Here is a 13627-nt window from a genome sequence, read left to right as displayed (position 1 = left end):
CGGGTAGAATGCGCTAGCGACATAAGCATTTTTTTACTTCCCTGTAAACATAAAACAGGGAACAGGCTTCCTCTTTAAACTCCAATAGCGACAGTTTTTGTATGCAAGTTCGATATAGTTTTCCTTTTTTTTATAACACAGTGGGCAAATGGGCAGGAGGCTGACCTGATTTTAAGTGATACCGCCATGGATACTTAAATACCAGAGGGCTCGCGAGTGCGTTGTCGACCTTTTAACCTGCAACCTTAGGCACGAAAAAGGGCTTATGTTATAATTACGTTTATTAGCAAAAATGTTACCTAGTAACTAGTATTATATAAACATTCGTTATTTTTGACGTGTTCAGCTAAAGTAGCAACTTTTCTAATCTAATTTATATATAAGTAACGCTCGGGTAGAATGCGCTAGCGATGCTCGGGGAGAGGCTCGGGTAGAGGGCCTCTCTAACCGGGTCTCGTAAAGCTATCTGATGTGGTTTGGTCTGGTGTGGTCAAGAAGTTTCTCAATACAACAGAAACTCTGGTATAGATCGCGTCACACATAGCCGTGCTACTTTCGAGGGCAGGGGGTGAGAAAATGTGATGAAATTGTGGAGGCTAATGCATTTTCATCTCGGATACCAAGAAAAAAATGACAACATTTTTACATTTTAATTTTAAAAAAAACTGTCAGGCGCTATAAATTAATTTTGATGTATTTAAACAAAAAGACTATATTACTGATCGGAGATAATCTATTTATCGTTTATACTAACAGTCTCACGTAGATAAATAAAAAATCAATAGCGCTACAACCTTTTTAGGTCTGGCCCTCAAATTTTTGTATCTGTTTCTTGATCATTTGTTAATCTAATAGCCATTTGACTATTGGATTAACCTAAATAGGTGATCAGCCTTCTGTGCCTGACGCACACCGTGGACTTGACGTCGACCGTCGTCGTAGATGATATTTGACGTCACCTTACGGATTGTAACCGTAGAATTTAGATGTCGCTACAGCAGTGTCAGCCTACAAAGCTTTAGAAGTAAACAACTAAACGTTTTTTGCATTCTTAGGCTACAGGGAAGTAAAAAACTTACTTCTTGTACTTTCCCACAGTAGATATTTATTTTTATAACTAGGGTTGCCGAGATTCTTATCATAGATTAAAATTAAAAAAATATCAGTGGCTAATCTAATAGCCTAGTGATCAGGCTTATCTTGTTAACGATGTTAACTTTATGGGTATAAGTCAAGCCGGTTTCCTCACAATATCCTTCCATTGGTGCACAGCTGGGGATCGAACCTACGACCTATTATCACGGATTACTAGATAATTTATGTAACCTGTTTTTATATGCATGTAGGGTAAGGAAGTGTAAATAAATTTCAACAATGATTGTAAATATATTATTTCGTTTTGGTACATATGTACAAAATAGACTACCATATTGTAATTTATCGCAAACCAGTGCAACAACATAACTGCTTTTTTAAAACTAATAATACAAAAAGTATTTTTTATTTCCATTTGTAATCTACGCATATCGTACTCGTGCGATAAAACAATCAAAGTACCAATTAATTGATTCCAAACATTTGTCTAGACGAACGTTGAAATTATAATAATCGTACTTTATATCGCGATAACTTATTTTACGAAACTAATTTATTGTTCCCAAATGCACGATCCAATTCTGTATTTGGCGAGTGTTAATTAGCGTAAATTTAAATGACATTCCAGCGTATACAATCATTAACAATACCACGGAATCTCTTAGCAAATATTTCATTCGGTGATATTACGAATTGATTATAATCAAAGTTTCCAAGTTCGGGTGCAGCGTCTTCTTCTACGACCACTGTTGGAAGGATTGTGGCACCGATGAGTATTGCGTATGGTAGATTCTGAAAAGTTAAATTGTATTAAACGCGATTTGAAGCATATTATGTATATATGGGTCTACATTAATTATTTACTGCCTTGATCCACCTTGATACTACGTGTATGCATTACACGTTTTGTTTTTTCTTATTTATTCATTGTTATAATGATTTGCATAAATATGCAATGAGGAGGATGATGTAATGATTGCAACTCCTTACAAACATTTTAAATAGAAAAAACACGACAATTTAAAAGAATGACGTAGTGTCAATTGCCAGTTCTTTTTGTCCGTTCTATGTCGTTAATTTCAAAACTCAGTAAATGTTAGAACCACGTTTATAACATATGATATTTTAATTTTGTTTTTGGATGAATTATAAATTTAAAGAATGTAGCAACTCATATATACAGTACAAAGCAAAGCATTAAAATACTTTATAAAAACTAAATATATTACTACAATTAACCCGATTGCACTTTCAATAAGATATTACGTCAACATTGTTATATTTTTATCTTCATTCAAAAGATTTAATCAGTTTTGAAACATACGAATACAAAGCAAAGCTAATCATAATGGAATTTGACCATACTTTATCAGGAATTAGTTATAAACTAATTAGACATAAAGACTGACAGCCAAGCCAAGCAAGCATTGATAACTCAGATAAAAATAAACTATGTATTATGCAAATAAACTTTAGATAATACTGATGGATAGTATGTAATTTGTGGATGTAAACAATAAATTTATATAAAGAATTAAATATGCATATAACACTTTTCAGGTAGTAGACGGTAGAATTTTATTCTATATCAGAAGAAGTCTGGCTATCTTAATATGTAACTATACAGTTAAGTATACACTATGACTATGTACTATGACTATGTACTATGACTGTAAATATAAAACATTCCTTATTTCTAATCACCTCTTTCATGTCTCTATCGAACTCTTCTCTCGGATAAACCTCAGTGGAGTCGATAGAAAGCCATTCCATCATCTTGGACAGACTGTTGTAGTAATGGTCGAGTAACTTCTCGTAGTATTCAGCTCTGAACTCCTCGTCGGAGCCAAGGAAGATTAGATACACCAGATCGGTGGCCGGACAACCTGCGTACACAGTCTGGAAGTCCACTGCAATCGCTTGTACTTTGTCGTCCTGAAAATTAACATAATTTTATTTGACGAAGCGACTGTTCGGTCCTCAACTACTTCGATGGGCTAAACGCGGTTGAAACTAATTTTTTTACACGGGAGGCTCAGCTGATGTTAAGTGATATCGTCGCCCATGTAGCATGAAGGCTCGCAAGTGTGTTGCCAGCCTTTTAAGAATTGGTACGCTCTTTTCTTGAAGGATCCTAACTTGAATAGATTTGAAATGTCAGTAGGTGGCTCGTTCCACATGTTGGTGGTGTGCGGCAAAAACTGCATTAAAAACGCTCAGTTGTCGAACGACGGACGTCGAGGTGGTACGGGTGGAATTTCGTATTATGCCTTGACCTCCGATGATGAAAGTCTAATCATCCAGCTAATAATCAGAACAACTCCTCTGAACACTCTCCATGGTAAATGCATAGAATAAGTAGAGATACCCCCACATGCACACGGATCTAGACGCTCGGAATGTTACTGGACCTCCACGAATCGTGATAATTTTGTAAATATCAATCAATTTCCTTCATTAAACGTGTCTTTTACTTTCCTTACGAAAAATTAAAAAGATGTTGATTGAAGAAATTATTCTCCACTTTGCTCTCTCAAAGTTAAACCGCGTTATTATTTATTTCAATTATAATAATAATTATAATAAATAGTCCGTGTCGGTTGAGCCGTATCAATTGATCTTGATTAAATGGTGAAAAATACAAACATTACAAAATTCGAGGAGGAATAAAAAAATCATTTCATGCACGAATGATTTCCTGCTAAAAATTTATTCACTACCAACTACAAACTGATACAACGTCACAAGTTTAACTATTCACGATAATGGGCCTACTACGTAACTTCCAATAGCGATATCGTGTTGACCTTTCATACTTCCAAGTTCGCGAAATAATTACTGCGGACATTGAGAGTTTCGTATCGTTCTGAAATATTGTCATTGGAGTTTTTCTTTCTAATGCAAGCCAATTACTTAGTGTTACCTAATCAGGAATTTCAAAAAGAATGGTCAAAAAACTACGGCTGATTCTGTATTATTTCTGACCGTGACAGTGTGTTAAAATGGTTATTACTTATCTTTGAAAATTATATTTAAATGTAAATCTTGATTATCCTGATATCTTTATAATACTGCTAATGATAATGCAAATGTAATCAACGTATAATATTGTTATCTTCTCAAATTCGTCTTATTGATAAATATAACTCCAAATTAATAATAATAAGATAATATCGCTATACAAATATTACTCATACTAAGTCATAAGTATTTAAAATAAGTCATTAAACATTATCTATATTTGACCAACGACAATTACGACACTTATAGTTATCACAAAGAAAACAAGTAGTCGTTCCGATTAGTAAAAGTATAACAATTTTGGGATGAATAAATCACCTTAATTAATAATTGCATTATTTTAAATCTACATCCAATGAAAAATGTTTAATTATATATAAGAAACGTACTATTAATGACTTTCACTAGAACCATTCGAATCATATAATATCAGGCATGCAAATTCAAGGGTATAAATATAATTTTGTCATATTCGGTGTCAGGTCTATGCTTTTTAAGGAAATAGCAAAAAGGTTAGTCAACATCACAGAAGACCTGGTAGCTCTGACAAAGAATTAGTCTAGCTAGTCATGGGGGAACGCTGCCAGTATCTTCGAAACTTTGTTATTATATTTTAAGGTTAGTTATTGTTTTTACTTAAATTAATTTATGTTAGCTGTGGGCTTACTTTATATTAATAAGATTAGGTTTTCTTAAGTATATCAGTACATATGTATAATTGTGGTGATAATAACACCTCGTTCTTTCTCAGTTCAGTAAGGAAGAGCAATAATGTCGGACGCGGAGAATAGTTTGCGTGGTGTTCTAGATATAGTATTGGTCAATGATGGCTACAAACCCAATCATGTCACAATTAAGAACAGACCGACACATGGAGCAAGTTTTAGCTCCGGTATTATACATTCATTTAAATTTTGATGTCGATTATCACCTCCTTTGTCCACAGTTCGTTAGCTTTTACATACGATTGGACTAACTTATGCAAGTTTTGAAATAAACTAAATTTATTGTTATTCACTGTAATCATAATATTAATACACTTGAATAATTAGCTGGTTACTATCTTGTAAGAATAAAATATCAATAATGGACAATATACATTTGTACTTAGGCGAACTGTTTGTATATGAATTCACATTCACACACATCGATTCATGAATGTACGTAATTGTATCCGACTATATATGTGTTTTTAGAATTCTTTATGCTTCAGATAAAGAATACTGAAGACCAGTAATGTATTGTTTTATGTAATAGGAGCAAGGAACTCACTAGCTGTGTTAAATGCGTTAAGATTCATGCCTACTATATTCAAGATTATATGCTTCTTACATTATATAGTGAATACACTTCTATAGTCACACTCTCATTTAATATCATCCCTTTGCATTGTTTAACAGATGTATTATATAAATAAGTATCTATATAAATTGACTCAATTACAAAACTTGTTATAAGAATTAAGTAAAAAGTTTTTGTGGACAAACTGTGTCATCTGTTCGTCGGAGAACACACGGACATCGGCAACATGTCAATGCATCGCAAAAGTTTCGATCGACAAAATTCATTCTTACATTTTCATTAAAAGAACACTATTTCTGTAATTTTCTTTAAAGATTGTTGATGATTGTTGATATTATGTATGTATATTATATATTGGTCGATGAAGTTGTTTGATATGTGTAAAAGTTATCATCGTATGTTTCATATGAAATAGAGTTTGTCTTCCTTATTACCTAGACTTACCGTTGTTTTAAACAGTATATTGCTAGATCTGAAATCTCCATGACAAAGTACCGGTTTGCCAATAGGTTTAGTATATGTATTCATAGTGGGCATAGATTCGAAATATTTTAAAACTTTTTCCTTCTGATCATCTTTAATAACTTCAAGCATATTGTTCATAATTTTTTTCCAAATAGCTCCCATTGTTTCTTCATCAAATTCCTGGTTCCCTATTTCATACTTCATGTGTGATAATTTTTCGAACTCCTCGGGAGAGTTTTTCGCCAAAGCAAACGATAAAGCATGGAATTTAGCAAGGTATTCGACGCTAGCAGATCCGTGCTGCCAATCCAAAGATTTAAGTCTATTAAATGGGTTATATCCGGAAGCTAAAAGATTTTCCATTACCACAGTTTCTTTTCCAGAAACATTATTGCACCCATAGAATTTAGGAAACTTCAATTTCTCCTCTTCTGGGATTTGAACTTGTAGATCCTCATAAAGTTTTGCTATTTTTGTGTATACCAGTCGTTCGGTTTTATACATCCAGCCTTCGGCTATGTCTCTTATTGCACCAGTGGAGTTAGCAACTTTGGCAAATAATTTCAAATCTTCCTTAGGTGATTTGACGTCCACAAGGAAGAGACTTGAGGTATAATTGGCTCCACCTGAGGAAATAGCTTTGATTGTTACATCTCGGGGCTTCAACCCACGCTCGTCCAGCTCTTTGTCCAAAATATTGCGCAAAGTTTGTTCCGCGTCCGACATTATTGCTCGACTATGAATAACTGGACAATGGGCGATGTCAAAAAATGATATCATAATGCATTATCTTAATCACGTAAATATTATTTGTATTTCTTGGGAATTAGTTTTACTAACAGGAAAAGTTGCAAAAAAATATTACTAAATAGTTTTAATGGGTTAATTATTCCTATAGTCGTTAAATAAATAATACATAATGCGATATAGCTTAAACACTACTACATTATTTATTATGATAATATTATTATTACAATGTCACTAATGATATAATTAGGGTGGCAAATGGTTTCGTAATGTACCCTGTATATAAACGCGTAGTTATAGGAAATCAGATACCGTAGCCAGTTTTTATATAAAATTTGTCATCGTTTTTATTCGAAGGCAATTTGATGAAGGTCAAATGTGAATAATTGCCAAATACATTCAACCTTCATAAAGGAAATGGTGACGGATCTCAGCTAACCGTAACTCCGACTGTGCTAGTTTTTTATTTAAAACAACATTATGGAAAGGGTGGGCAAAATGCAAGGTTAAATTGAAGGACGTGATAATAACAAAATGATCAAATATTATCATATAAACTACAAAATTTTTAATCTAAAACAATTGATATTTAGTTAATCAGCTAATATTACTTATAAAGTAAAGCAATGGAAAATTCCATCATGATCTTAGCCTGAAGAAAAACTGTGATGTGTGCGTCGCAACTTCGGCGGCTCTTCAGACACACCCTTCATCGCCCGCTACTTTCATTTTGCCTTCCCAAAACAAAATACCGGCGCCTGAGTCTCTGAGACATTTTTCTGAGTGGTTTACCCGGAAGTCTTGGGTTCTATTACCTCTTACAGTATCGCATAGCAATTTTTTTCAAAATTTTACATTTACTTTTCATATATACATATCGCTTTTTAGATCACATATTTACGGTTAGTAAGACTTTTATTAGTTAGCAATTGTTATAAAGTATAAAGCATACTGAGTGCCTGTTAAAGGTGTATCAGTTTACATTGTTATTTTTCTTTATTCCTAGATGTAAGATTTAACTGTATTATCGGTTCTAAAACCTTTTTTGCCAAACTAAATAAACAATTTCCGACGACAAATAAAAAAAACAATCATTGTTTCTGGTGGTAGTGATTTAAATACAATATGATGAAACAATATAGTTTGTACAAACAATATATTTGTCTCGGTTATATCAAAAATGCCTCTGCATTTTTAAAACTCAAATCAGCAAGCTGACTCTTGAGAAATTTTTACATATACTATATTTAATATTTTTAAATATACTATATATTCGATCTTCGATCGATAACGTATCTCATCGAAACGTATGCAGTTACGTCGTAATTAGCAAAGAAAGAACAAAGCATATTCTTTCTTTTAGCATCATTACGTCTCATTTATAATAAAGCAATTACTAGAAGTTGTTAAAAATAAATTAGCAATTAAAGCACCAAAGAGCATAAAAGATATTATGTAATCTGTATCGTTTGTTTATAATAATAACATCGCGATTAATAGCATATAGATCATAACATATTCTTTCATAAATATGTTAGGTTACATAGAAACTTATACCACTCACCTCTGCCTTGAAAAGCAAGTTGCTGACCCGAAAATCTCCATGTGAAAGTACCGGTTTCCCAATCGGTTTATTGTAAGTGTTAAACTTAGGCATATTTTGGAAATAACTTATAACTCGACTTTTATGTTCTTCTTTCACGACAGCGATCGCTCCTTTAATAATTTTTTCCCACACTGACTTAGTGATTTCGTCATCAGATTGCTGGCTTCCAATTTCATACTTTAAATCTGATAATTCTTTGAACTCTTCAGGAATGTCCCTCGCTAAAGCAAACGATAACGCATGGAACTTCGCGAGATATTCTACAGCGGCGGAAGCGTGTTGCCAATCTATAGATTTTAATCTGTTGAATGGTTTATATCCGGATGCAACAAGGTTTTCCATTATTACAGTCTCTTTTCCATATTCATCATTGCATCCATAGAACTTAGGGAATTTCAGTTTCACCTCTCCAGATAAATTGTATTTTTCTTGTAAGTCTTCGTAGAATTTGGCTATTTTTGTGTATGTTAATCTTTCTGTAGCAAACAACCAGTCGGCACTCATCGTTTGCCTGAGCTGGCCAGCAATGATAGCAACTTTTGCAAATAATTTCAAGTTTTCTTTGGGCGTAGTTACATCAACGAGGAATAATTTTGAGGTGTAATTAGCTCCACCTGAGGAAATTGGTTTGACTTTGACATCTCGTGGCTTATAGCCGCGTTTGTCCAACTCTTTATCTAAAACACCAAATAAGGTTTGCTCCGCGTCTGTCATGATTGCACGCCAATCCACAACTGGGTGTCTACTGTCTCGTGTCAGTGGGGCCAAATAGTCGTGAGTCTGAGAGATTTTATCATTACGCAACATTATGTTTTGATCATTGTGTATGCACAGTATGTTTTATTATTAACACCGCCTTTGTTGATGCCTGATAACCGGTTGTGAATACAATCAAGAAGCTGATTAAGAAATAATTCGATATGCGAATTAGGTTTTTTTAACAACACATTTTTGCTTAAAGTTAGTTTGATGAAGAATATTAGATTTTTTTAGGCCGTAATAGTACAAAATTGTTTAGAGATGCATTTATTTTTAAATTGATTTAAAACTTTTTTTTATATTCCCCATGCTGGGTTTCATTTTCAAAACTAACTTGCCTTTTTTATCCTTTTTTATATATAATACTACAACCTAGCAGTATTACTGGCTTGCGAATAGAAGTAAGTAGTATACAAGAAGGGATTTTATTATTTTAACATTACACGCTTATCTAGTAATGAATTTATAATAATTAAATATGTAGTATAATAAACCGCTTGTAAAAATATAAAAAGTCACAAAAAACGCTTTTTTATCAAAGACGTTCTTCACGCCGTCGAAAGCACATTTGATTGAGAGTTGCATTACAGATACCCTAATATACAAAATAGTTCAGAATATAAAATAACTAAAGATATATTTGAAACCTAGCGTAACACAAATACTTAGATATCGCTGAAGTATAAAGTTATTAGAACATTGTTTGCGGTTTTATGAGTGGGTATAGTTGAGTTGATTGACAATTGTACTTTAGTATTATAGGAATGCCAGACATTTATTTAAATAATATTTACAACTATGTACTTTACTGATCCTTTAGATATTATTATTTGTATAGAACTTATATATATATTTAACGGATATAACCACGTATTTTTTATACGATGTACGTTCTTTACGAACTATATCATGATCATAAAGTGTTTGTACGTATACGATTATAGAATTATTTGATAGCCCAAACGTGTCGAATTTTAATACAATTTAAATTTACTACGCGTATTCTATTCGAACTATTCATGTTGTGCTTCCGTTTGGAACCAAATACGACCATGGTACCATTTCCATAAACTTTTCTATAATGATAGCTATCAGATTTTACGTAAAGCCTAGTCGTATTCGACCAATTAATCGGTTATAGATGTTTTATTTGAACATAGTATTCGAGTAATCCAAAGACGAATACTCAATTCACTTAATTTTTATTTACTTATTTGCACAAAGATAGAGGAGAAATCTTTGTGTTTTTTTCGTTTATGTATATTTTTTTATTATTATAGTTCATTACTAAAATATCTCATGTAGAACATGGTGTAATGGTTACAGCTTATAAACATCCTTAAAATCCAGTCTCATAATCATTTGTCATTTGTTTTTGTGAATTGGCGGCAAATCTAAAACTCTTGTTAAACCTGAAAATGAACCTAACCGACGTCGCCGAATGTTAGATAAGTCAACGGCGGTGACTCAAATGCTGTATTTAACATCGTAAAGCTCGATATATTGCTACGAACCCGAAACCACTAGACAATCAGCTCAGTGGGTGTTTCTTTTCGAGGATCGGCCAACTAAGGTATAGAAAGGAAGAAGTCGGAAAGGTTATTTCGCGACAGTCGTGTTAGAAGATGGAAGGACAGTTACTGCAGACTGGTATGTCAATCGCTGTTTGCCTATTGTCTTGCCCCAGTGCCCTTGAAGCAGGATCCTCCTTCTCCACGACAATGCTTCAGCGCACTCCGTAAAACGGACTGTTGAATATTTGTTTATGGCAGGTATCAAGCTAATGAGACATTCGCCATACAGTCCTGACCTGACTCTGCGACTTTCATTTATTCCAATGAACTAAATATAAAATTCGAGGTATTCCCTTTACGAGCCCTGATGCGATGAAAGCGTAAGAAAATGCCATAGAAGAGACCCCTAAGAAAGAATGGGCCCACTGCTTTTCCATCGAATGCGACGATGTGTAGAGAGGAACGGAGATTACTTCGAAAAACAATAAAAGTATTGGCAACTTTCTACATTAAGCCGTTTTTCATATTCTAAACATTTTCAGTGTTACCTAGGTATGTTAGGAAATTATCCTTATTGTCGAAATGTCGCTGGTTTTGCTTTCATTAAAAACAATATTAAAGAAAGCCTTCTATAAATTCGATATACTATATTATAATTATGTAAAGCTATTAAACAATGTGTAAAATTACGTAGCAAATTAAATGTTTGTTGTATCTGCTAACTTACAATTTTAGTACTTTTCTTCAGGCGTTTTAAATTAAAAATTATGTCCAATTATTTGGTAATACTATATAATTCCTATCGTAAACGTAACGATATTTTTTTTATTTTAAGTAGTAGGTTTTATATAATCAATAACATACATTAAAGTTGGGGAGCCCAAGCGGGGATTTTGGGATTTACTACAGCGTGGCAGATTAATATACAGGAGGATAACTAGTACCTGGTTAAGTACCTCTACCATATATGAATCCCATAAATATGGCCATCCGTCAAGGATAAAGGATGAGTTTAGTAAAATAAAAATAATCATCAGAAATTCTCGAGCGCGTCAGATTAAGGTAGGATGAGTTAATTACACGCTAAAAAAATATTTAACTAATCTGACAATTTGCAAGTAACGTAAAGAAAGGGGAGGGCTGTAAAGTTGTAAAACGTCACCTTGACATTCTCGAGTGGATTGGATTTTTTTTTATTCCGAAGGAATTAATTCAAGGATGACGAAAAATTAAGTAAAATCTGACGATTTCCACAAGCCGAAGTAACAAAAATTAGTCGATAAACTTTAATACGTGAGGCTGCATGATGTTTATATTCGTTTAAAAATATTAACATAAAGTGTGTATTTTGTGGTGAAACTACTTTGCAAAAATCAATAAAATCTACATTAGGTTCTCCAGTTAATGTTTCCTTAAATATTTTTTTCAAATATTATTATATAATATATACAAGTTCTACTTGAACAACATACACTCATTGCTATTTCCTGAGCTAATCAATCTTGTTTATGACAAATTCGGGTTGCTATAAATACAGGAACTAGTTGGTGCGACCTTCATCCCTGAGAACTAAGATAGCGTTCCTATCTTTCCTAGTCAGTTCCCATCTCTGACTTTCTACCTTCCTTTCTCCTCGGGAATCTTACGCGTATCTTTCTGCACCAATATTTAGATGCTACTGCCTCGTTCTTTGCTCTTTGTCTACTCTCTCCGTAATAAATGTATACTATGTATACTATGATATGATTACATGATAATGTAATATGTAAGTACTATGTACAATCTTTTAATTATATAGATCTATTTGTACGCCAGTATGTGTGGAAGAATATTTTTTTTTTTTTTTTATAAAATAGGGGGCAAACGGGCAGGAGGCTCACCTGATGTTAAGTGATACCGCCGCCCATGGACACTCTCAATGCCAGAGGGCTCGCGAGTGCGTTGCCGGCCTTTTAAGAATTTGTACGCTCTTTTCTTGAAGGACCCTAAGTCGAATTGGTTCCGAAATACTTCAGTGGGCAGCTGGTTCCACATAGCGGTGGTGCGCGGCAAAAATTGCCTTGAGAAACGCTCAGTCGTGGAACGTCGGACGTCGAGGTGATACGGGTGGAATTTTGTATTTTGCCTCGACGTCCGATGCTGAAACTCAGCTGCAGGTATTAATCCGAACAACTCCTCTGAACACTCTCCATGGTAAATGCGGTAGAAGATGCAGAGTGACCCCACATCTCTACGCAACGCCAAAGGATCGAGCCGCTCGGAGAGGGATTGGTCATCGACGATTCGAACCGCTCTTCGTTGGATACGGTCAAGTGGAAGGAGCTGGTACTGGGGAGCCCCCGCCCAGAGGTGAGAACAGTATTCCATGTGGGGCCGTATTTGCGCTTTATAGAGTTGCAAGCGGTGGCCCGGAGTGAAGTACCGTCTCGCCTTGCTGAGCACACCAAGCTTTTTGGAGGCTAATTTAGCCTTTCCCTCCAAATGACCGCGAAACTGAACGTCGTTCGATATGTCAACGCCAAGTATTCCGATGCTGGCTGTGGCTTCAAGAAGAGTGTTTTCGAAAAGAGGAGTAGCGACAAAGGGTATTTTTTTCGCGGAAAACGCGCAAACTTGTGTCTTCTTGGGGTTAAATTGGACTAGGTTTAGTCTACCCCAGTCCGAGACTCCACGTAAAAGAGTTTCGACTTCAGACACAAGTTTGTTCCGGTACTCATCGACAACTGCCCGAGAAATACCTGCCCGGCCAGTGTAAAGAGTATCCCCAGTGCTGTCGTCCGCATAGCAATGAATGTTGCTAAGTTGCAACATGTCATTGATATGCAGAAGAAACAGGGTCGGGGACAGAACACAGCCTTGTGGGACCCCAGCATTCACGGGTTTAAGGTCGGAACATGCTCCGTCGACGACGACCTTGATGCTCCGATCGGCTAGAAAGCTGGAGATCCAGTCGCATAATTTCTCAGGAAGCCCGTAGGCTGGTAGCTTCGAGAGCAGTGCTTTGAATATGCGAAGTTTAGATTGTAGATTGTGTTGTATTGTAGTATCATATTTAGCAAATAAATAAATAATTATTAAACTATTACTATTATTAGAAATATTTAATATTTTACACTGT

The 13627-nt window shown here is 34.6% G+C and overlaps 1 protein-coding gene across 2 annotated transcripts; it reads right to left on the bottom strand.

Annotated features, from left to right (window-relative positions):
* Positions 1-1374: 1374 nt before the first annotated feature.
* Positions 1375-8988, bottom strand: LOC123715356. 2 transcript variants are annotated; one of them, XM_045670333.1, is made up of 3 exons: positions 8195-8988; positions 2800-3030; positions 1375-1887 (listed from the first exon to the last, which is right to left on the bottom strand). In XM_045670333.1, exons 1-3 carry the CDS (start codon positions 8948-8950, stop codon positions 1708-1710), a joined length of 1167 nt encoding a protein of 388 aa, XP_045526289.1. In that variant the 5' UTR covers positions 8951-8988; the 3' UTR covers positions 1375-1707. The 2 variants fall into 2 exon arrangements, with proteins under 2 accessions (XP_045526289.1, XP_045526288.1); XM_045670332.1 differs by lacking the exon at positions 8195-8988 and adding an exon at positions 5863-7024.
* Between the last annotated feature and the right edge of the window lie 4639 nt (positions 8989-13627).

Source organism: Pieris brassicae, chromosome 10 (genome assembly GCF_905147105.1).
Source record: "Pieris brassicae chromosome 10, ilPieBrab1.1, whole genome shotgun sequence".
Classification (NCBI taxonomy): Eukaryota; Metazoa; Arthropoda; class Insecta; order Lepidoptera; family Pieridae; genus Pieris; species Pieris brassicae.
Note: the sequence above shows the minus strand (reverse complement) of the source record. Positions and strands in the feature narration are given on the sequence as shown.